The sequence below is a fragment of the Protopterus annectens genome, chromosome 6.part0, assembly GCF_019279795.1.
Source record: "Protopterus annectens isolate FY-2018-M chromosome 6.part0, PAN1.0, whole genome shotgun sequence".
NCBI classification, from domain to species: Eukaryota; Metazoa; Chordata; order Ceratodontiformes; family Protopteridae; genus Protopterus; species Protopterus annectens.
Genome location: NC_056737.1, coordinates 1,940,852,356 through 1,940,876,611, shown reverse-complemented (window position 1 = coordinate 1,940,876,611; position 24,256 = coordinate 1,940,852,356). Strand labels below are relative to the sequence as shown.

Sequence of the window (24,256 nt, the reverse complement as noted above, 5' to 3'; positions counted from 1 at the left end):
ACTGAATCTTCCCAAGACTGGTTTGTGCCCTCCCAAGCCAAAAATGTTGAACATCCCGGATATACCCCTATCTTCTTCTTCTTTTTTTGGCTTTTTCCCGGTTAGGGGTCGCCACAACTGATCACAGTCCGCTCATGATTGGCAGTGGAGTTTTACGGTGTCGAGTTGCCAGCCTGGCGCCCAACCTTCCACAGAAGGCGCACACACGCACTCACTCCTTGGGCCAATTTAGTGTGTCCAGTCCATCTACAGCATGTCTTTGGGATGTGGGAGGAAACCATTACAAAATTGTTGGGTTTTTTACTCATCTTTTTTTAAGCAGTGCTTTCTTACTCGAGTCAAGGTTCACATCTTTGCAATATCCACATGTATTCCATTTTTTTTTAGTTTATACTTGATCATTCTGTTAAAGCTTTCTTTTCAGTGTATTTTGCTTGTGTCCTCCAAGAGTACAAGTTTGCCTCCATTTGATCCCGGAGAATCATCAGACATCAAATATCTTTCCTGCAAATCCATTGTTGTGGTGCTTTTTCCACCAGGCAGAATCATTTCAGAACTGTAAACATTTAATATGCAAACCTGTTTACATAGTTTCTACAGTGAGAGATTCTGTAAAAACCAGTCCCTCATTCATGCTCAGAGGTTCATCTGTTTTTTTTTTTTACCAACCATCCTGCTGCCTTGTGCCTTGCAAACTGCCAAGGTTCTGGAGTACATTTGCTTCATATGTTGGACAACCACAGACATTTAAGACACTACCCCAGAAGAGCTCTTTCTTTCAGAAATTCGGACAAGATTTTTGTGACCAGCCCATTATATTGCCTTTTGTTCTGAAGAATACAAAATATTTTAAGGCGCTATTAGAGCTTATTCTGTAAGAGTTGCAGCCACTTTATCAGCTTACATCTGGAATGATTCCATTCTGGACTTTTCTGAGGCTACCACTTGGACTCTAGTCCTTTCTTATACAAAACACGGTGTGCTAGACGCCCAGTCTAGAGCTTGGGCAAGGTTTTGGCATGCATTTACCTCGGGAGATCTTGAACCTCCCACCTTGTAGGGGTATTTTTTTTTTTTTTTTACTCTTTTGGATGCTGCCTATGTATAATGATTAAGTTTTATGATGACCCTCCCCAACAAAGATTTGCAGTTTTGTAAGAGTCACCACTTTAACAGTAAAACTTCGCACCCCCAACCCAGCCTCCTGATTTGTAGGATATGTACATAGTGGGCACACTGTTCTTGTTGCTTGTATGGTTCTTATTCTAGTTTATTTCTTCGCTATTCTTTATATTTCCTATATTTAGGCTATTATTTCTGTCTACCTCAAGCACATTATTCCCTGCGAAGATTTCTACTGCCTTAAAAAAACATGAAAATGCCACATACCAGCACTGCTTTTAGGGGTGCCTAATACAACGTATAGAAGTAGCTTCATTAGGGATAGGTACATAGATGTATACTAGGCTAACTACCACCAAGGCCTTTATAAGCCTAGAATTGCAATCCAACCAAGTTGTGTCCTTATGTCTTATGGGCGTTTATTAGGAGGGAGTATGTTGGTCAGGAAGTTTTCAAAGATTATTGTGGGGGGGGTGTTAGTCTGGGCATTACCATCTGCCTTTCTCTATCAGAGACATAGGAGCCATACCTGAAGTGAATTTCCTGTTTCCCATCCAGTGGTCAATGTTATACTAAAATAGGGTTGGGGATGAACTCTGCTACACATGGATGGGGAGCCTGTTCCAGAGCATGAGTATCCTCTGAGGCGCATGACAAGCCCATAAGTTCTGTCAGAAGTCTAGCTATGGTAAGTATCTTACAGAGCTGTCCTTAACCAAATATAAGCTGTCTCAACAGCAAGAGGGCATGCAACATCAGAATAAAAGTAGTAAAACATTTAATTGAAGTTGGGGGGGGGTTCAACATTCTCATAATCATCATTTTCTAAACTTCTTACCTTGGTGAAGACCATGGTGGTAACAAGCCTAACAGGATGGCCCAGGCTTTCTGTTACCAGCAACAACCTCTGTCTTATCCTGTGAAATCTGTAGTCCTAATGCAAGCTGAGATATAAAGTCCGTCCAGTATATTTGGGGGTCTGCCCAAGGCCTCCTCTTACTCTGATGTGCCTGGTTAATGTGAGAGGTACCCAGAGATCATGCTCACAAGGTACCCAAACCACCTTAACTGATGCCTCTCAACATGAAGGAGCAGCATCTTTACTCTGAGGACTTCCCTCATGGCCAATCTCCCTAGTCTGTCACGGAGAGTGAGCCAAACTACTCTGTAAAATAACCTCATTTCTGCTGCGTTTTCATCACGACCCAAAGTTCATGACTGTACATGTTGATAGGGTCATAGACTGACTCGTAAACTGCGAATTTCATTGTGTAGCTAAGCTGTCACTTCCTGCCACAGTCCAGTACAGAACATTCAGTACTGCTGCAACAATCTGACCATTAGTCTCCCAGTTCCCTGTATCCTTCATCAAGAATAAAACTCCAAGACACCTTAATTCCTCTACCTGTGATAACTGTTCTTTCCTCATCCTGAGAGAGTAGTCTGTTTTTTCTTTTTTTGGAAGACTAACTGGAAGAGCCGAGTTTTCTCCCTGCCACTTCACAGTCATTAGCAAGTTAGTGTAGTTCTTGCTAGGGATTAGAGTCGGTTGAGGCTTTAAGGACACATTTATTTGTAAACAAAAAAGTTGCAGCTTTCATATCCCCAAACTGGAAACTATGTAGGCATTGCTTGTTTCTTGATGTCCTGCCTGTAAGTCCTGTGTTCACTTTGAATGAACTTGGCTTAACGCTAAGAAAGTGGATGCAACATTTGCTCTTCAGAAATTACATGCAGCAGTAGCCCTGAGACATCATACTGTTGTAAACAGTATGTTAGTAAATGGTGGTGTTGGTAGTCTTCACTGTGTTTTAGCTTTATTAAGACTTGCCTTATTTTTTTGGTTACAGATTTATTTATTTATAAACTTCAAGGATTAATTGCAATATCTCCAAAGATTAAATTTCAGTGGATAGTTTGAAAACTTGAATTTTTGGAGATATCTACTTAAATCAGAACATAACTCTCTTCATTTTTAATAGTTTAAAAGGTAAATGGGTGCTTTGTAGCATAGTGACTGATGCAAAGGGAGAGCTTTGGTGACCTGTGCTTGAGTAACCACATAGGTGCTTAGATGACTTGAGGCAGGGGTAAGTCGAACATTCTCATCAGTATGTTTTTTGTCAGGTAGATGGTGTGAGTTTTGTTTGCCTGATTACTACAGATTCATAATTTCATAGGTAAATACTACATAGTATAGTCTGTAGTCCATTACAAGAGTATTTTCCTAAGTCCAACCCCCCCGGCGTCAGAGGGCAATGCAAGATAGTCCAGAGGAGAATTTGAGGCTGTTCATCCAGTTATCTAGATTTACCTTGAAGGTGGCAAGGCTGCTACTGGTGCATGACATCTCGTGGAGGTGTTTTCCAGAAGTGGAGGATGCATTAGGATATACATCTCTCTCAGCAATGTATCTTATACTTTGATGATTTAGTTCCTTCAGCTGGTGTCTGAGAAATCATCGATTGTTCATCAAGTTTCACTATTGCAGTAATAACAAATGGGTTATTTTTGCTGTGGTAGCCTTTGGCCAGCCGAATACCAGACATTTGCAACCCTCCTCGTGGGCTGACATACCCCCTGTACCTGACCTCAGGATGTCTTGATAGAAGGGTTGTTGTCCAGCGTTATTTTATAGTTCTCTCATGCCATCAGAGCCTGAAGCATTGACATCAATAGACTATGCCTCTTGGTCTGAAAACCACAGTTCATTGAAAAGCGAAGTGCCTATTTGCGAATCTTTTAGTTGTATTTTACAGTCTGCTTTGTTAAAATACTAGGACCAATACTTGGTTGTGGGTAACCGATTCCATATATGTGCTGTCATACCCCTTGTTTAACTTTGGCATGGAGCACAGTGTACCTAACTGTTCCCATTGTGCTCACTTTAACAAATAAGCCGCCTGATGTGGGGATGAATCTCTTGCTCTTGTTTTTAAAAAAGGAAAGAGGGCTTCTAGGATATTCACACACTGTGACATGCGCTGGTTCTTCTGTTTTTTTGGCATTAGAAGAAGCGTCCAAAACATTCGAGGGTGGCAGGCACAGCTTAGTCTTTGGCCAGTGCACCCCGGCTTGCGATGGTCAAAGGACAAGAGACTCTTTCGCAGTTGTTTACAATGACCAAGGATGTGTTGGAGATTGCTGTTAAGTGCTCTTTGGAGTTACGATATGCCTCATAGCCTTTCCTCATCCAAACAAGCCGAATGTAAGGGTATTGGAGTCCGAGATTGCTCTGCAGGCATCTGCTTCCGACAATCATGCTAGATCTTTAGATAGGGAAGGCAGGTTCTTTAAATCTGCCATTGGGTCATCAGTAAACTATGCATAGGCCATGCCTTCTTCCAGTACATTGGATGTGACACTCGGTTCCCAGTCAAAGACCATATGTAAAAGTCTTCTTCTTGGCTTGCCTTAGCTTAGGCCTTCTGGCTGACAACCCCATCACGCCTGCTAGCAGGACCTACTTAGATTGGCTAAGAACATGCTTCAAATTGTAGCTTCCAAACAGCACAGTCCAACTAAACCTACTGCTTCCACAGAATCTGTTTCTAGGAAAAGAAAGAGGTATACTTCCCACCTAACCACCCACCCCCAGGAATCCTCTGATTCTTTAGACTCTGATAAGGATGACATGTGTTGCATAGACCAAATTTTTAATGGATTGTATGTTGACTCTGATTATATCTTTCTCTCAGCATCACCATCTGAGGACTTCACCTTTGGTGAAACACTTCAAAAAATGAAGGAATATTTCCTCTGGGAAGCTCAGTACTACCCTCCGTTCACAAAGATGGTCAGAGAATTTTTGAAGCTGTGTGAGCATAAACCTTTGCCCATTCCTCCAGTGCAAAAAGTAGTAGATGATGTCATGTTGGACTCTTCCCTGCAGCCTGACTCCTAATCACTTCCTTAGGAAGCCAAACCATTTTTATAGAGTTCTGGATTCCCACAAACATGTGTTTAGGTATCCTGCTGCTGATCCTAAAGTGGTAACTCAGCATCCTAAGGGCAATACTTTTAGGAACCTTTTGCCAAATGATAAGGTAAGGACACTTGACAGATTCAGCAAAAAAGTCTGTACTTCCTCCAACCTGGCTGAGAGAGAGGGCTCTGTTGCCAATTTCATATGGTTAAGTATAAGGAAACCCTTTGGACCATATGAGGTTAAAACTGGAGAGGACAGAAGACAGGGCACTCTCCAAAGAATTTCTGGATATCTGGAACTCCGTTTCCCAAGCAGCAAAGCATTCTTTACATTCTGGCTTTGCTTTGGAAGAATGAAGAAGGGTGGCTGCCTCAACCGGTTGTCTGCAGACATGCTTGGTTAACGGAACAACAACTTCCAGACTGTGTTAAGTCTGAGATTCAGGATGCTACTTTGGACAAAGACTTTTTATTTTGATTAAAGGCAGAATATATGTTCAAAAATCTAGAGGAAAAGGCTAAATCTGTGCCCACTGTCAAGGGATTTTGTGTAGGTTCCACCATCCAGGTTTAACAGACAGTATCCCACCAAGGCCTGGTCCTTTCCTCCCTCTCAGCATAGACAAAGGGAGAAGGGTCATCAGAGAGAGAGAGAGAGAGATCATCAAGGCAGCATAAAAGGTAGCAGTCAGAGCCTACCGCTAGGTCTAATGGACCCCGATTCCAGTGTCACAGTAGGAGGCAACCATGACCTAGAAGCCCCCTGTCTGTTCCCTTTACTTCAAGTTGCACCTCAACCATTTTCCCCATCTTCTGAACCTCACTGTCCATTCTACAAAAGTAGAGGAAGGCATTCCATCTTTTACCACAATATTCAAACTCATCCAGGACAAATGGGTGTTAAACATTATTCTATTTGTATTTGTTTATTGGGATAGAGCACTGATCCTGATGGATCTTTCTCAGACAAAGTGGATGTTATTCCAAGAAAGTGCTTACCTACTACAATGAAGGACATATTGATTTTCACTGCTGTGTGGAACCAGATTATTTTTCTTTTCCTTTCTCAGACACAGCCTGGGAGTCTTGTCTGATAAAGTAACTTGCTCAGAGTTGCAAATTTAGGCAGAGGAGGCTGAGGAAATCAAACCATGAACCACTGGACTACATGAAACAGCCTGTTAACAGCATCTTAATCGTCTGTGCCAAATGCCAGACAAAACAGGTTGAAAACTGTCATTTGCTGTCCTTCAACCAAAGCCTGCAGGTATTCCTTCTGTCTCACCAGTCCGTGTTTGAGAAAACATGGCTGAATAAGGTCTGCTTTTGCAGCAAGGCTGCATAGGAGTACTTTCGTAAAAAGAGAGCTATTTTTTTGCAGACATTTCCTTGTCCCAAGAAAAGAGGTTCCTCCTTGTTTCCAAGTTCAAAGTACTTACCCATCAAAAGCTCCTAGCTATGTTATCTCCAAAGGCATGCATAGTCCCCTTAGATCTAAAAGATGCCTGCCTACACATGCCCATTGCAAAAGTCTCGCAGGAAGCTTCTTAATTTGTGGTAAAAGAGGAAAAGCCTTCTCCTACCTTTGCAGAAGTGACAAAAATCAGTATCACTTCTCTGCTCTGCCCTTTTGCTTATCTACTGCACCCAGAGTATTCCCCAAGTGCCTGGCTGCAGTAATCACCTTCTGCATGACTAAAGACATCTAAATATACCTATCCTAGATTGCCTCATCCAAACAGATTGTGTGGAGGATCTTCTTTCTGTTCTACCTCTCCCCATGGACATTTTTTGCAGTCAGGGATTCACCCTAAAGCTAAAAAAAGTCCAACCTCACACCATCTGAAAAGCTTGTTTTTCTAGGGGCCTTGCTGGACACAGACCTACAGAGAGCTTGTCTACCAGAGGAAAAGAACACTTTTCCTGACACTGTGTACTTAATTCTCTTCATCTCCTTTCAGCAAGGGAGGTCCTGAGTTATTTGGGTTACATGACTTCATGTATCCTAATGATCTTTCTAGACAGATTGCACGTGAGAAAGATTCAGTGGTACCTCGTCGTTTGGAACCAACACAGCCAGTTTCTCAATCAGCAAATTCAATTCCTTCCCTGTCTCAAAAGGGAACTAGAATAGAGAGAGACTGCTTGCATTCAGAGCTCAGAGGTGCCCTTAATGATCCCTTTTTCAAACCAGACCTTGATCATGAATGCCTCAGACCTAGCCTGGGGGGGTCCATTCCAATAGTCTCCAAGCACAGGGAAAATAGGAAGCTAGCTTTCTAAAAAGTCAGATAAACCTAAAGGAAGTGATGGCTTTTTTCAAGAGCATTGTGGCTTTCTGAGCCAGAAAACATCATGGTAATGTGGTACATAAACAGTGACGAATGCTCTCCTATCCTGTGTCACCTTGCATTGTCTCTGCAGGACACAGCTCAGACTTTGGGAAAAAACAATTAGCAGACTGTCTTGGCAGGTTGGCAGTGAACCCTAATGACTGGACATTAAACAAGGACATGTTCAGACTCATCAGCTTATCTTGGGGTTTGCTAGAAGTAGTTTTTCAATTCAAGCCAAAACAGCTGGAAAAAAATTTGATCTTAGGCCAAACATCCCAAGCCCTGGAGGATGGATGCCATCTCCTTTTCATGGACAGGTCTGTTTCTTTACACATTCTCTTCCATTCCCGTCATGCCCGTGTTGGTTTTGAAAACCAAGGAGGAAAGGCCAAGAGAGAAACTAATAGCACATTTTTGCTTGAAGCAACATTGGTTTTCTCTCCTGTAGAGCCTGAACAGGGGAAGAACCATGGTTGCTTTCTGAAAAGTTGGACCTGTTGACTTAAAACTGGGTGGACCTTCATACACCCTATTCTCAGCACCTTGAAGCTGACAGCTTGGCTAATGTACTTATTGATCTCTCAAGGCCTTTCTTTGGACAAGGACGTGCTAACCATCTTTAAGGAAGCAAGAAAACTGAGCACTATAAAATCCTATATGTCAAAATGGAAAATGTGTTTTATGGTGTCAACAGTGCATCATTCTGAGGTCAGCAGAGACCACCCATGTCTTAACCTATCTGGCTCAATTATTCATGTCTAGTTTGTCTTACTTTTAATTTAAAATACACTTCATTCATCTTTGCCCACCTAGCTACATATGCAGCTTTCTCTTTCTGTCAGTCTCTTATGAAATTGTTCCTTAAAGGTGTGGTCCACCTTGGGCCTCCCAGAAGAGCTCCCCCATCTCCCTGGGACCTCAACTTTGTGCTGGAAAAACTCAGCTCTCGTCCCTTTTGAGCCTGCAGCTAAAGACGACATAAAATTCCTTTCATGGAAAGCAACCTTTCTGGTGGCTATTGCCTTTGCTAGGTGGTTCTCAGAAGTGCACGCCCTTATGTGCACTGAGCCCTTTTCTTATTTTTCACCAGGGCAGAGTTACTCTCAAGACTAATCCCTCTTTCTTACCCAAGGTGGATTTGGAGCTGTCTTTAAAGCAGTCCATACACCTTTCTCCCTTCTTACCCTCATTCAGGGAGAATGTATCCTCCATTTCACTGTTGCAGTATTCATTACAATAGGAATCCCCTGCCAAGGGCTGTCCAACATCTGGCCAGTATACCAAAGACTTTAGATTGCTTTAAGATACACCATACATCACACCCATGCTGTTCATGTAGCATAAAGCATTAGGTGATTTCTGGATGCACCATCCTTAGAACTTCTTTGCCACCAGTCTGAATGCCATGTTTTGATAGTCTGTCTGAATGTCTGTTCTGTTTTCAGTTCACCAAGCTGTTGCAAATAAATGCCTTGTTGAGGTTTTTGTTGTCTTATCATCTTTTGCTATATTCTTGCTTGTGAGATTTCATGTCCTCCAAGAAGGGTAAATGCAAGTGTGGGAGACAGATTCCACATAAAGACCATCACGAACAGTTCATTTTGCCTTAGCGCTTTGCATGACCATACGTCTTATTCTTTCTGTTAGGCCTTTAAAGATCCAAAAACCCTTCATCTTCTTTGATGCTTTATCTTGAGAATCAACATCTTAAGCTTCTTGCAAAAGAAACTATGGGGGGAACTTCTGAAACAGGTGTTGTTTGACTATCCTATTCTTCCCAGCCACTTTCCTCTTTCTCTTCACCTATCTCTCTCTGTTCCCGTTTGGTCAAAGCTTACTCAGGATTCCTGTGTTCTTTCCATTATCTTTCAGGTGTATTTCATCGTCTGAAAATCTCTTCCCCCTTGTATGGGAAGTTTGAGATTAACAATGAACTTTGAAAAGTCCTTTTCTGACGCCTTAAGACTATGTTTTTCTGGGGTGCAGGAACCAGGCTGTGCCTATGCTGGCATCCCTGCCTTCCCCCACCCTTAACACTTCTTCCTCTGGCCTCTTTAACAGCCACAGAATTTCTGTGCACTCTGAGGTTCATGGTCTCCACCATTCCTATGCTCCTTCTGGCCAAATTCCACATGAGAAAGTTTTGGCGGTTTCTGAAGTCAGTTTGGCTTCAACATGCACATCCCCCTCAGATTTGTAGTTTCTCTTCTGCCTTATCTCAAGAAGGAACTTCAGTGGTGGATTCAGCATTCAGCCTCTTCAGACGTTTGATGGGGAGCAACATTTGTCTCCTTAAAGGTGCAGGGTGTTTGGTCACTTCATCAACAGAAAGAGCACATCAGTGTCAGAGATGAGAGCTCTTCTGCTGGCTTTTAAGGGTTTTCACCCTCTCTTCTCTGTGGGACCTGTCAAGGTGTTTACAGACAATACCACAGTGGTGTGGTATGTAAACAGGAGGGGACAAGATCTTATTTTCTTTGCCAGTTGGCACTCATGATGTGGGAACTTGCTGTCAAGTATCAAGTAATTCTTCAGGCAGTTTGTATTCCCTCAGGTCAAAATATTGTAGCAGACACTCTTAGTAGGTCCTTAACCCAATCCCATGAATGGATGCTTCACAGGGATGTGTTTCTAAACATTGTCCACTAGTGATGTACTCCTCAAATAGATCTTGTGGCCTCCTCTCTAAACGGACTTCTTTTTTGTGCCAGAGTCCCAGGTCCTATGGTTTGAAAGCTGGATACCATGTCTTTTTTTTTTTTGTTTTTTTTTTTTTTTTAAAGGGGACGTTTCTTTATGCTTTCCCTCCCCTTCCTCTCATTCCAAAAGTCCTGTTCAAGATTCAACAGCATGCTCCCAAAACCTTGCAGTGACTCCCTTTTGGCTGAGAGACAATACTGGCTTCCTCTTCTACATTTAGTCAAGGGCAATCATAACAATTTACCGCACAGGGTGGACCTACTCACACAAGGCAAGGGATCTCTCATCCATCCTCACCTGTCCACTCCTCATCTGACACTGTAGGTGATAGGATTTTGATTTCACATAGACCTTTTTTCTGAGAACGTGCTTGGGGTACTGCAGGAGTCCCGGAAACCCAGTATTAGGAAATCCTACTTATCCAAATGGAAGAGGTTTTCTGTTTGGTGGTTTTCTCATAACCTGGATCCACTTTCTATGGATGTTCCTTTGGTTCTCTCTTATCTGTGTGAATTGCTCAGTGCTGGGTTGTTTTTTTTCTTCTGTTAAGGCCCACTTATCTCTGCTTGTCTGCCTTTATTTCCTCCTTTAGCTACTTCTCCCGGTGATCTTAATTTTGTTTTAAAAACATTCACTCAGGCTCCTTTTGAGCCTGCAGCTTCAGCTTTCTTGCAACATTGCTCTAGGAAGACTGTACGTTTGTTAGCCCTTACTTCTGCCATATGGGTGTCTGAGCTTCAAGCCCTTATGGCTTGTACTCCTTTTTTGGTGTTTCACAAGGGCGGGGTGTCCTTGTATATTAATCCTTCTTTTACGACCAAGGTGGTGAAGGAGTTGTCCCTTAATCAGTCTGTTCATTTGCCCACTTTTTTCCCCTTCTCTGCATTCTTCCAGTGAGAAGGTCCTGCACACACTGGATGTGCATAGACAACTCAGATTTTATTTGGATAAGACTTTTTGTAAATCTGATCAGCTCTTTGTTTCCTTTCATCCTAGGTCCTTAGGATCAACTGTGTCCAAGCAAACTATTTCTTCATGAATATCTAAAGCCATTTCTTTTTGTTATAGTTTTCATGGTGAGAGCTTTCCCTCTTCTGTTAAGGCTCATTCTACTAGAGCTGTGACTTCTGCTGGTACTTTTTTCAAGGGTTTGCATACTAACTGTTTTTTGAGGCTGCTGCCTGGAATTCTGTGCATACATTAACCAAGCACTACAGATTGGGTGGGATTTTCCAGAGTGAGAGCTGGTTTTGCTAGGGCCATCTTCCTTGGCTTCCTTGAGAGCTCTTCTGGTCCTTCCTCCTCCTCCTCTTCTTCCTGAGCTTTGGATCTTTCCCTGCTGTAATGAATCCTGCAACAGTGAAATGGAAGTATGTAGTACAGTTGTGTAAAATATTACCATAATTGTAAATGTCCTTCTCTTCACTCCCTCCCTCTGCCCCCTGGTCCATTTCTCTTCTGGATGTACTGATTACCTCTCTTTTCCTTGGACTGGCATTCCAGTTGGGGCTGTCATTTCTGAGGGATGGTATGTCCAGACATCACCTTTATGTCCTACTCTACATGAGGAACATACATGTGACATATGGTGTACCTCAAAGCAACCTTAAGGCTTTGGTATACTGGCTGGACATTGGGTTACCCTTGGCAGAGGATCCCTATTGTAATGAATACTGCAACAGTGATGAGATGGACATCTACCGTTATGGTAAGATGTTACACAACTGTACTTTGTCTGGATAGGACCAAATCATCCAGAAGGTCCTATCAACTCTTTGCAAACAATAAATTGGGAAATCATATCAGCAAATGGACCATTGCAAAATAGATTTCTAGCTGTATTGTTTTTGCTGTAAACAAACCCTTGAATATATTAGGGCTCATTCTACCAGAGCTACAGCTATTGCTTTCCTGAGAGGAGTTCATGCTAGGAATATTAGTGGCTGCTACTTGGTCCACTTATCATACCTTTACTAAACATTGCAACCTTCTGGTATTCTTCAGAACCAGAACTGCCTTTGCCTCTGCAGTCCTAGCCTCTGCTTAAATTGCTTTCCAATCTTCCCCTTTCAGCTTTGGGAATCGTCCCATATTGTTACTGTTGTAACAGTGAAATGCTATGAATGTAGTGCAGTTGTAGCTACTTATCATAAATGTGGATGTTAGTGTCTTCATTTTTGAAGTAGGTCTTCTCTCCCTCCTCCTCATGCGTCATCCTTTGTGGTTTGGGTGGGCACTCCCTAACGCTTTTTCCTTTCCATTTACCACTCCTTCTCCACTGTTGTGTTTTTAGGGTCTCTACCTTCCTCGGTACACTAAGTGCTTTTAGATGCCTTGTTCTCCAGGACTGGAGCTCAAACCTGGATGCTTTGTTTTTAGGGGAGCAAAAAAGACCTGGCACTGGCTGTTGACCCTTCTACCCAGATATCCTGACAGTCTGGTACAGGGCACCCACAAGCCCAGGAGAAGGGCTACATATCTCTGGTATTTGGGCTGCAAAAGGGCTACCACAACAGTAAGAATCTACATTGTTTTCTTACAACAGTGAAGATACTAGAATATCTGCATTTATCATAAGTAAGATGCAGCTGTACTTTCTTTGAAGGAATAGGAAGTCAGAGAGTTGAATCCTTCAAGCCTTGAAAGGCTAGATACAGATCCCCAAGGCGGAGTCTATAAAAACTGCTGTAAAGAGAGGTTACTACTCTGTCCCAGTAACCAATTTTTTTGAAGCTACTGATCTTTTTAGTTGGGAACCTCCGAGGTCACTCAAATTGAGTAATATATTTTGATACATATGCGGTAAAAAGGGGCCCTATGTTCAGTAATGGGTCTGATGAGTTAACAGTAAATGATAATTAAAACTTCTTTAAATATAGGAACGATTCCTTTGGAAGTTAGGTAGAAGGCTTTCCAGACAGCTTTGGGATATGATCAAAAGGTAAGGAATCATCAGCAAGAGTGCTTAGATCTCTTGCAACAGTGTATGACTGAAGGGATGGGTCACCTATATGGTACTGGAAAATGTTTTATCAAAATAAATTGTACTGCATTTTTTTCACATTTACTTTGAAACTGTTGTGCTTGAACCATTTGCTAATATGGTCTAACTCGTGCTGTTGTGAGCCCATGGAAGAATGTTCAACTTCCAATTTATAGTCATCTGCAAACGTAGGTGACCATAGGGCAAAAGTCTTGTCCTGGAGATCTGAGAAATGGATGCCAAATAGAAGAGCCCATCACTGATATACCACTAATAACTTATTTGTTTCAGATATTGCACCTCCACTTCTAACCACATGGGTTTTGTCATACAACCATTTTAGACATCTCTCACACAACACAAGGATTTAGATTTAGATTTACATGCTTGTCAGTAATGCCCAGATACAGAATAGTGTCAAAGTTCTTGGCTCAGGTCTATATATGCTGTATGTAATTTGTAACCACTGCCAAATGCTTCAGTGACGTTTTCAAAGAAATTTGTGTGGCTAAAGAGGCACATCCTTCCATTGACAAAGCTGAATTGATGAGGGTCCAGGCTTAACAGATTTTTAGTGTCCAGATTAATGAGCTTTGAGAATGCATTTGGTAGTTTTCTATATTGCCAAACTTACAAACAACGAGTTTGCCTAGATCTAGAGATGTTATTGTCTTCCTCTGCTCAGTCCTCATCAGGTCAGTCATTGAGTATAATGCGTCATTTGACATATATCTCTCCAGACACCTGCAACAGCTGGGACTCGCACAGTGGTACCATACTGAAAGGATATGCAGCCTAAATGATATGTACGATGTGGACCACGTCAAAGCCCTGTCACTGTACTTCGTGTTCTGCACACTGCATCTGGCATATACTGATGATCCTGCCGCACATCAGCAAGTCAAATTGCATTAGAAATACTTGGTCTAGAGATTTAAGCTCTTCTGCAACATCGACAGAACTGTTTTGATGGACAAGTGTCTCTCACAGAGGATACTATTGCTCTAGAACAGATTCCCATCCACATAAAAGAAAGCTCATCCCTGTTCATATTCAACTGCATCTTGGATCTATAGATGAGTAGAGCATTTACCTCAGGACTGCCCCTGTACCACTAATGGACAGATGCAGCTCCTAAATACTTTATTCCATACATTGGATAATCTTAAATTTTATATGGTTTGATCTCGGTTATTCTGACTAAGTGGTAATATATAATTATTAGCCACCAAACTGGACAGGTTAATTTAAGCACAAAAGGGAAATTGGCTAGGCTTAAAATGTCCTGCAAGGGCAGCTAGCCTAGTACTTGCCTATGAACTTGTTAGCATTACATATGAGGCTAGTGAAACAGATGGATACAGTTACCATAGTCTTTGGTGCGGCCAATATGGTGGCTGTTTTATAGACTTCAGGAATGTAGCCAGTGGAGAGACTTGGATTAAAGAGGAAAAGTAGAGACTAAGATGGGCCATATTTGGTACTGATAATCAGGCAACCTAAAATGTTGGGCCCACAGATAAGGTGGTGGTGGTGGTGGTGGTAGCTTTTGAGAGGGCTGACAGGACTTGTTCCATTGTAATTAAAGGGTACAGTTGTGACTGGAAATATGTGAAATGGCTAGAACTGTGGGTGGGAGTGCAGTTTACACTAGATTTTTCAGCTAGGGTATTTGCCATTTTCTTGGTGGTCAGAATGGGCAGCATTACTGAGGACCAGCTCCAAATATTGTTCTGTGTTAGCTTTTAACTTCCTGACATAATTAAAGAAACATTTGCAGTTATTTTTGGTTTTAGTGGCTGCTTTTGAGTTCATATTTAGATTTGGTATTTCTAGTGATTTCCCCCAAGATCTTTACTAGTTTAATTAAGTGTATGCTGAAGTTAAGTAGAAAGACTTTTTAAGCAATTTATTTCTCTTATATAATTTATTTATACAGACATTTCATACTTGGGATTATTTTTAAATTTCGTATTATATTTGATGTAGGTGGGGCCCTAAATTTCTTATTATATTTGTTGGAATTGGATGCTTTATCATTGAGTAGTCAGAGGCATAGGTTTCGGCTTCAGTAACGGGATATTTTGGAGGACGATTACAGTGGAATTTATGTAGGTCATCAAGTAACTGTAGAATGTTTGGCTTTGAAAAGTCCCCTGGTAAAGTCTTTGGCCTCTAGGTCAGGCAGACAGACTGGGGTAGGTGTCATGGACAGATTGCCCATGGCTGAGGGTGAGTGCATGGTACCGTGTCAACATGGACTGCATGATATCACCGCATGCTATGAGTGGGAGTTAGAAATACAAGGGGAAAAAAGCCACCTGTACTCACTCTACCTGAATGTACATATCTCATTTTTGTCTTGATCAGAGGAGGAGGAGCACTGGGACACAGTAAATGGCTGCTGTAGGAGTATCATCGGAAACACGTATGGCAAAATGGAATGTTCTGTAATTGTTGTTGCTGACTTATTTTATTCACTGTAATTTTTTCTTTGTTTTGTGCTGTTTAATTGAAATGTTTATACTGTCATTTTGTGGAGTACTTTTAGACTGCTTCTGGTTTAGTCTGTCTCTGCATATATTTTGTATAATTCTGCCACTGTTTCAGCTTATTCTCATATTGTAGTTGAAAATGGTCTTTAAACATCTTCCTTACCTGCTTAATAGTAGATAAAGAGATGAATAAATGTGAAGTAACATGTTCTGCATCTTTCTCAAGAGGAAGCTCAGAAAATGACTTTGCCGTGACTGTAATTGTATGCGTCAAGTGCCCCGTGCAAGGCAGATTTTTCAGGGCTTCAGATTTCATGTCTTTTTGTCAGGTACTTTTCCGTTATCGGGGCAACGTTCTAATATCATGCAATCATCGCACAGCTGTTAGCCCTGAGAAAGAAAAATAACACGACGTCTCAGTGTAGTACACAAGCATGACGTTTTACGCATTCTCTTGTTTGCTGTCTCTCTCTACAGTTTACACTCTTGCTAAACCTTTAGTTTCTTATACCAGTAGAATTATTCCACATCCTACGTGTTTAGCCTTGAGAAAGATAAGTAACATGACATGTCAGTATAGTACACAAGCACAACATTTACCGTGCACATAATGTAGCTTTTTTAATGGAAAAATAGAGAAGTTGGGTGAGAACTATTACATGCAGTATATATTCTGGACCCTGACAGTAAGGTGCATTACAGGCACGATAATTTGCTGAAAACATCTCCATCGCATGATCACGGATAAAGTTTACGACAAATCTCCTCCTACCAAACTATTTCCACAGTTCGCTCATTTTCTCTCTCTCTCTCCAGTTTACACTCTTGCTTAATCTGTTCTTTCTTATGCCAGTAGAATTTTTCCACAGCCTACATGTTGTTGGAGGATGATACTAACCCTTTCTCCTCCAAATCCTGTTAAAATGCACAGGTAGTGATGACAGGTGTGAACATGTTCCTGAAGAGACCATTCTGCAGTGCAAGCGCAAAGTCAAAATGCATTCATCTGACAATAGCTGACATTTTAGTACGACCCTCCCTAACAGGGAAGATCACTAATTCTCTCCCTCTTGCATGAAGGGTCTTTTAATTTTTTGCACGACTGAAATGTTTTAGGTGCACACAAAATCATCAAATGGCAGTTAATATCTTTCTCAGGGCTAACAGCTGTGCGATCATTGCGCGTTACAGCTGTTGCCCCGATAACGGAAAAGTACCTTTTGTCATTAGTAATAGCACATAATGTAAGATACAACATGAAGACATTTTAATGCTTTATAAAGAACCAGGGAAGTAAGCCATGAGTCGTCATAAACAACACTTTCCAGTCCTGGTAAAACCATCAAAACAGCTTTTCATATGTGCACAGCTAGCCATAGCTCCTGATTTACAAGGGTTATATTTCTTGCATCTTCAGGCTTCACTGGTGCTAACAGAGTTCTCTTAGGGACAGGGAATCTGTTAATTTCTGTTTGTACTCCAGTCCTATAACTGCAGAGAACAGCATGCCTTACACTAGCATGAAATAAGTGATACTGGTAACTAACAATGTGCTTACCCATTTATTTACAAGGTTGATGACCTTCACTTCACCCCCATGTCTTTGCTTCCGAAGCTATATAGTCTGTCCTTTAATTTAATCTTAGCCCTGTTTCTTGAGGAATGATGGAACCAACTCTGTAAAAGGTTACATTCAGGATCAACTGGAAATATGAAGTAGCTTAAATTTCCCTGGGTTGTGGGTGATACCAGAGATTTCAAGGCCAATGAGTCCATGGCAGTTGTATGGAGAGCCTACATTAAAAACCCTGTGATTGTCAAGATGGGATGTGTAATTCCAATGTGCAGAGAATTCTTTCAAGATGATCTCTTCTTGAAAAAGACTGAAAAAAGCCCATGAAGTTTTCTTGATCAGTCATCAATTAATCAAAATGTTTAATGTGCACAAGTATAAATGACTATAATTCTTTTTATTCACTGAGTGCCTGTCACTGTGCATTCATATATTCACCTGCGAAAGTGAACTGCTGATTTTACCCAACTGGGGTCATTGTGTTTATAAGCTTTGTACCAGTGACTAACAGAAGCTCTGGTTCAATCTTGACTTGAAGATTGTTTTGTTTTAGGACTGAAGGTTATAAATCAAGAGTTGTGTAACTTCTGACAAGATTTTTATTCAACTTCATTTCCCTGTTTATCTCGGTAAAACCACAAACCTTCAGTTTGTGACATGATTTCATTATTTTTGTTTTTTAGGAAGGTCTTGTTAACGTAGGCTGGATGAATTGTGTCACTGACAGAGAACTTTGTAAAAGTTTGGACATTTCATCAAGTACAACTGTTTACTTTCCCCCTGGAGCTGTTATCAGCAGTAAAGATAAAAACAGTGCTTTGGTATGTATTTCTTCTGTTAGTATGTGGTTAATGTAATACCATTTTATGTTGCACTTGAAAGGAAATGTCTGGTGTGGTTCTTGCATTTTTACAATAGAATCAATGGAAATGTAGCTAGTATTCTGAAAACATGGCTATGTGAAGTTCAGACTACATCTTTTTCTCAATGTAGGCAGATTAGAACAGCAGCATGGTGAATAGGTTAATATTTAGCCATAATTGCAAAATGCATTTAGAGGGCACATATCACTGCTAAATAAGATGACCATTTTTCAGGCAGTTTAGCTATATGTTTAAAGTATTTTGAAGTACACGGTGGTGCAGCAGTTAGCGTTGACGCCTTACAGCAAGAGGTTCTCTGGTTCGATCCTCGGCTGGGGTGCCTTCTGTGCGGAGTCTGCATGTCCTCCCTTTGGTTGCTTGGGTTTCCTCCGGGTGTTCCGGTTTCCTCACACTTCCCAAAGACATGTTGTAGGTGGATTGGGCACTCTAAATTGGCCCTAGGGCGCACGTGTGTGCCTTCTGTGGAAGGTTGGGCGCCGGGCTGGCAACTCAACACCGTAAAACTCCACTGCCAATCATGAACAGACAGGTGATCCGCTGTGGCGACCCCTAACTGGGAAAAGCTGAAAGACGAAGTTTTTTAGAGACAGTAGTGATAGTGAATGGCTTCCTTCATTTTACTCGAGTTCACATGATCATTTTTGGAACATTTTATTCAGTAGGTCTGTACCCTTAAATTCACTTCACTACAGTAGTGGCATTCGCCGTCTTCTATCAAAATACAAATTGAAGCTGTTTTAATCAGGGATGCATTTCTTTGTTTCCTCTTTTCTACCCCTTTTGAAGACTTCACATCTTAACATTGAGTCATGAATTTGAGTTTAATAAGTCTCATAACTCTTTTATAAATCTCTGTGATTCTATTCTCAGATCGTAATCATACTATCGGTATGTTGTGTAATCTATGTAACATGAAACATATGTTCAAAACAAAGTTACAGGATTGGTTAATTTCTGTTGTATAAATCTCTGTATGTGATTTTATTTCAAATCTTTGTAAACTGTATGCTCATCATTTTTTATTTATTTTTTAGTATTTAAATGGTGTTTGCTGAACTTGAAAATGGTTCTCTTTGTTCATGCCCTACCCTGTTCAATAGATTTAAAGCAATGCATAAATAAATTTGCATTGTTATAGTCTCAGTCATACCATCCGTTACATTCATATTTTGCCATTCACCTTTATTAACTTGGGTAAGTTGTGCTGTGGACAGTTGTTGTTATCATGGCTCGTTTCTGTTTTGAGCTGAACATTAGCTAAAAAGAGTTACTGTTTTGTGGTTATTGTTAACTGTTAAAGACTATCTGAGGGTGCTTCATTACTAGTCTGCACATTCAAAGTGTGATGTCTTTACATGTCAACGCTTCATTTTCAAATACCATTTTTGTCAGCAACATCACAGTTTTGGGTCTATCACACTGCAAGTTTTTTTTTCTTCTTTTCTTTGTTCTTTTCCCCTAAGTTGGGCCATTTTATTGTTTGTTTGGACCTTGCTTGAAGAGGTTTCTAAGGGACTTTGTTATGAATGGCATTATCTGCTAGCACTCTTTTAACGTGCTTTCCCTTAACACATTTTAAGGATTAAACAGTTAGTTATAGTCTAATTTATGTTAGTTTATGTACTTTTTTTTTTCTTTTATTTGGAAAACTGCACAGTACAAGTAGACTGCATTATCCATTGATTGCATGGTTGTGAATGCACACTTAATATCATACAGCTATTTTTCAGGTTGTTGTAGGTCATTTTACTAGCTGCATGTTACTGTGTAGTGGAATTTGCACCTCATTAGGTTTTTGTGCTGTTACTGTCTGTTTATCCCAGGCCCATGCTCCTACAGTGTTCACTGTGGCTTGCCTTGCCTAGTAGATGTTCATCGTGTTTCACTGTTGCAGTCATTACAATTGGGTTATCCTGCTGGCAGGCTACCCGCAGTCGGCCTGAGTTCCAAAGTCTAGGTCCGGCTTCGGTTGTTGTCGCCTCTTCCCTGATGTCAGTGCGCCAGGGGTATATAAGATTCAGCCGACGCCATTTTCTTCAGTCTTTCTTGCCACACGGTGCCCGAAGCAAAAGCAGTTCGCAAGTGCTGGTCGGCTGACTCCTGAAGTTTTCAAATTCGAATTTCAGATCCGAAGTCTTCATTAAAGCTAAGTACCCCATTGGGGAAACTTTTTTCTTGCTCCAGACCGATGTCAGAAAAAGTTAATAACTGTATTTCTTGTGGGAAGCAAATACCTCATAAGGATTTTCATTCTTACTGTATTCCTTGCCTAGGCCTTGACCATAACATTGCTAGTTGTCTGTTTTGTGCTAGATTTAACCAACGCACTATTGAGCGTCGGTACGATTTTGCATTTCATTACTTTGGCAGAAGATTTAATTATATAATGCCGTCAGATCAGCCGACTACCGGAGTTTACAAAAAACGAAAAGAAAAAGAAAAGGACAGGCATCCGAGATCCAAAACCGACGACGAGGCTAACTAGGCCTGTCACCAGTTCGCCGGTTCTCAGTGAGGCGCTTTCGCAGCCCCTAATTCCCGCTACCTAAGAGCCACAGGCCGTTTCCGACTCCCACGTGGAGCCGACTGGGCCTCTGGAAACTCAAGGTATTGGACACTCGGAAACTATTCCCTCAGATGGGTCCAGAGCCGCTGAGCAGGCATCGGCTTCTGAGGGTGTTTTCAGGCCTATACAGTTATATGTAAAACCTACTTCAGCTACAAAGACTAAAGCAGCTCTAAAGACAAAGAAACAAGTACAGCATTCACCTGGACAGGCCTCCATGCCTAAAAAACAAATGCTTAAAATGGCCGAAGACCTTTTTACTTTGATCAGGGGTTCCCATCCCCCTCCTGAAAAGAGGCCTAGGCAAGAGTTAGAATATGCATCTTCAGACCAGGTTTCCATTTCCTCTGATTCCTCCTCTGAACAGGATTACTCTATTCCTTCCTATGAGGATTCTGATGCTGAAGAATCTATCCCTTCAGCCTCTCCTCCTGAGGATATTTCTTTTGGGGAAACGCTGCATACTATGAGGGAGCATTTCCACTGGGAGAGCCAAGATTACTCAGAATCCAAGAAAAGGCTCAGAGATTTCCTTTTATTGCCCCAGCACAGGCCCCTTGCTATCCCGCCTGTTTTAGACATTGTAGATGTATTTACAGAGTCCAGTTTTTCTACAGACTCTTTACCACCAGCCCCTGTTAAGCCAGACAGATGCTACAGGGTTCCTGATTCACATAAATTTCTCTATAAGAACCCTGCAGCTGACCCAGAAACCATCTCTCAGGGTCCCAAAGGGGTCAAGGTTTCTACTGCAAAAAACCTTATCCCCTCTGATAGGGATTCTAGGGCCCTAGACAGATGGGGCAAAAAGATTTATACCTCTGCTACCTTGGCTGTAAGAGCTTTAAATTGCCAATTTCATATGCTTAAGTATCAGCAATACCGTGTATCTTTGCTTAAACAGAAAATGCCAGCAAATACAGAATGTGCAGACAGTAAAGAAATGCAGGATTTATTGCATGCAGCTGAACAAGTTGGAAAGCATACTTTGCAATGTGGTTTTGATTCTCTTGAGGCCTCCTGCAGGGCCGCTGTTACAGGTTCTGTCATTAGGAGGCATGCTTGGTTAAAAGAACAAAATTTGCTGGATCATGTTAAAGCAAAACTATTAGACGCTCCTTTACAGCATGATACTTTGGTGCTAAAGCAGAAGAGGTGTTGAAGAAAATGGAGGACAAGGCTAAATCTATGCAAACAGTCAAGGATTTCTTGCAGGTACAGCCTCCCAGATTTAGCAGGAACTGGCCTACAAAAAATTGGTCCTCTCCAGTGTCAGATAGACCACAAAGGGGCAGATACAGATGCCCCAGAGGCAGATCACAGCCCCAAGGCTCATACAGGCCTAAACAATGGGGTGCTTGTACCTCCAAGAGCAGAGAGGAAAAATCACAGCCATACAGGAAACAGTCTGAATGACTTTCCACTTCCAGCACCAAGCGCTTATCTTTTGGCAGCCCCTTTGGGGGGGAAGTTGGCACTTTTTTCACAAAATTGGCACATGATCACCCAGGACAAATGGGTTTTAAATATAGTTTCACAAGGCTACAGGTTCCACTTTCACACCCTGCCAAGGCAAAACGGTATGCCAGACCCGCCATGCAATCAGTGGGCAAAGGCACAAAAACAAGTTTCATCCCTTATGGCTATGAGGGCCATTCAACAAGTACCAGAACAAGAGCAGGGTCATGGATTCTATTCAAGACTGTTCTTGGTACCCAGAAAAGACAAAGCCTGGAGGCCAATACTGGACTTATCTATTCTAAACACATATCTGGATATTCCAAAATTCAAAATGTTGACTCTACAGCAGCTTCTGCCCATGTTGGGCAAGAAAGCTTGGCTTGTGACTTTAGATCTAAAAGAGGCATACCTGCATGTCCCAATTAGACAAACATGCAGAAGATACCTCAGATTCAAAGCTGGCTCAATGCACTACCAATTCACTGCACTGCCCTTTGTCTTATCTACTGCGCCCAGGGTCTTCACAAAGTGCCTGGCACCAGTAATTGCATTTTGCAAACAAAGAAGAATACAAATGTATCCTTACTTGGACGACTGCCTTATTCAAGCGGAGAACAAGGACATTCTACTACAGCATCTGGCGTTTGTAAAACGATTACTGACAAATCTAGGGTACACAGTAAACGAGAAAAAATCAAAACTCGTACCCTCTCAAGAGATAATATTCCTGGGTGCAAGCTTAAATACAACTGCCCAGATGGCTTATCTCACGCCAGACAAATACAGACAACTGACTACTTATTTCAAAATGTTGGCAACAAAGACCCAGTTATCTGCAAGAAAAATTCTGCAGGCCTTGGGTTTCATGGCATCCTGCATTCTGCTAATTCCATATGCAAGACTGCATATGAGGAAACTTCAATGGCATCTAAAAAGTGTTTGTGCTCAACATTGCCACAGCCTGGAAATAATTACCCTCATTCCCTGCCTGCAACAGGAGTTTCGATGGTGGGCAAAAGCCTGTCACCACAACACGGGACAGCCATTCAACTTACCCACAGCCAGGCAGACATTGACAACAGATGCATCAAATTACGCCTGGGGGGCCCATATGGCAGGAAGATGTATTCAGGGCACATGGTCCACAAGTCAAATGCATCTACATATCAATCAAAAAGAGATGCTAGCTGTTCAGAATGCCCTAACAGCCTTCAAGGATCATCTTCATCCAGGACAACTACTAATAAAGACGGACAATACTACAGTCATGTGGTACATAAACAAGTACTCTGGCAGATGAATTAAGCAGAAATCTAATGGATCCCCACGAGTGGAAATTGGATCCACAAGTCTTCAGCATGATAAGGACCTGGGGATGCCCAGACATAGACCTATTTGCCTCCCCTCACAACTACCAACTACAAAGATTCTGCACAAGGACTTATCACATGCAAGCATGGAAAGTGGATGCTCTATCTTTCAGCTGGAAAAATCTGATAGTATATCCCTTTCCTCCTCTGCCTCTCCTCCCCAAGGTACTCCTCAAGGTCGGACAAGAGAAACCAAAAATCATACTGATTGCCCCAGACTGGCCCCACCAGCACTGGTACCCAATCCTAAAGAGCTGGTCTCACGGCCCAGCCTGGACATTACCTCAAATTCCTCACTTATTGACCCAACAAGACAGTCATATACTGCACAGCCAACTCAAAACCTTAAACCTGGCGGCATGGCAGATAATATAGCCTCTCAAGACACACCTCTCTCTAAGGCAGTGATGGATGTTATTTTGGAGGCCAGGAGGCCTAGCACCAGAAAATCTTATGCAGACAAATGGAAGAGATTCTGTGCTTGGAACCAAGCACAAGGTATTGACACGATTGTTCCAAATATTCCTCAGCTTTTGCAGTACTTAACTGAGATGCTGGATAAAGGCCTTAACTTTTCATCGATTAAAATTCATGCCTCTGCCATTTCAGCTCATAACAATACAGAACCACCTATTTTTTCTCATCCGTTACTGAGGCAGTACCTCCAATACCAGCAAGGGACCTCAACTATGTATTGGAAAAACTCACACTGCCTCCGTTTGAGCCAGCCTCTGCAACTGACATAAAATTCTTATCCTGGAAAACAGCTCTGCTCCTAGCAATAACCTCCACTAGAAGAGTCTGAGTTACAGGCACTCATGGCTGTGGAACCTTTTATC

General features: G+C 41.7%; 1 protein-coding gene across 3 annotated transcripts in view; it reads left to right on the top strand.

The window, feature by feature from the left end:
• Positions 1-24,256, top strand: part of DNAJC10 (DnaJ heat shock protein family (Hsp40) member C10) — a 646,899-nt gene that overhangs the window by 159,751 nt on the left and 462,892 nt on the right. For 2 of the 3 annotated variants that reach the window (XM_044075252.1, XM_044075251.1), the window contains exon 11: positions 17,820-17,957. The exons of the other annotated variant lie outside the window; for it this stretch is intronic. In XM_044075252.1, coding sequence (XP_043931187.1) covers positions 17,820-17,957 — 138 coding nt within the window. The remainder of the gene's footprint in view (positions 1-17,819; positions 17,958-24,256) is intronic. 3 annotated transcript variants of the gene reach the window in all.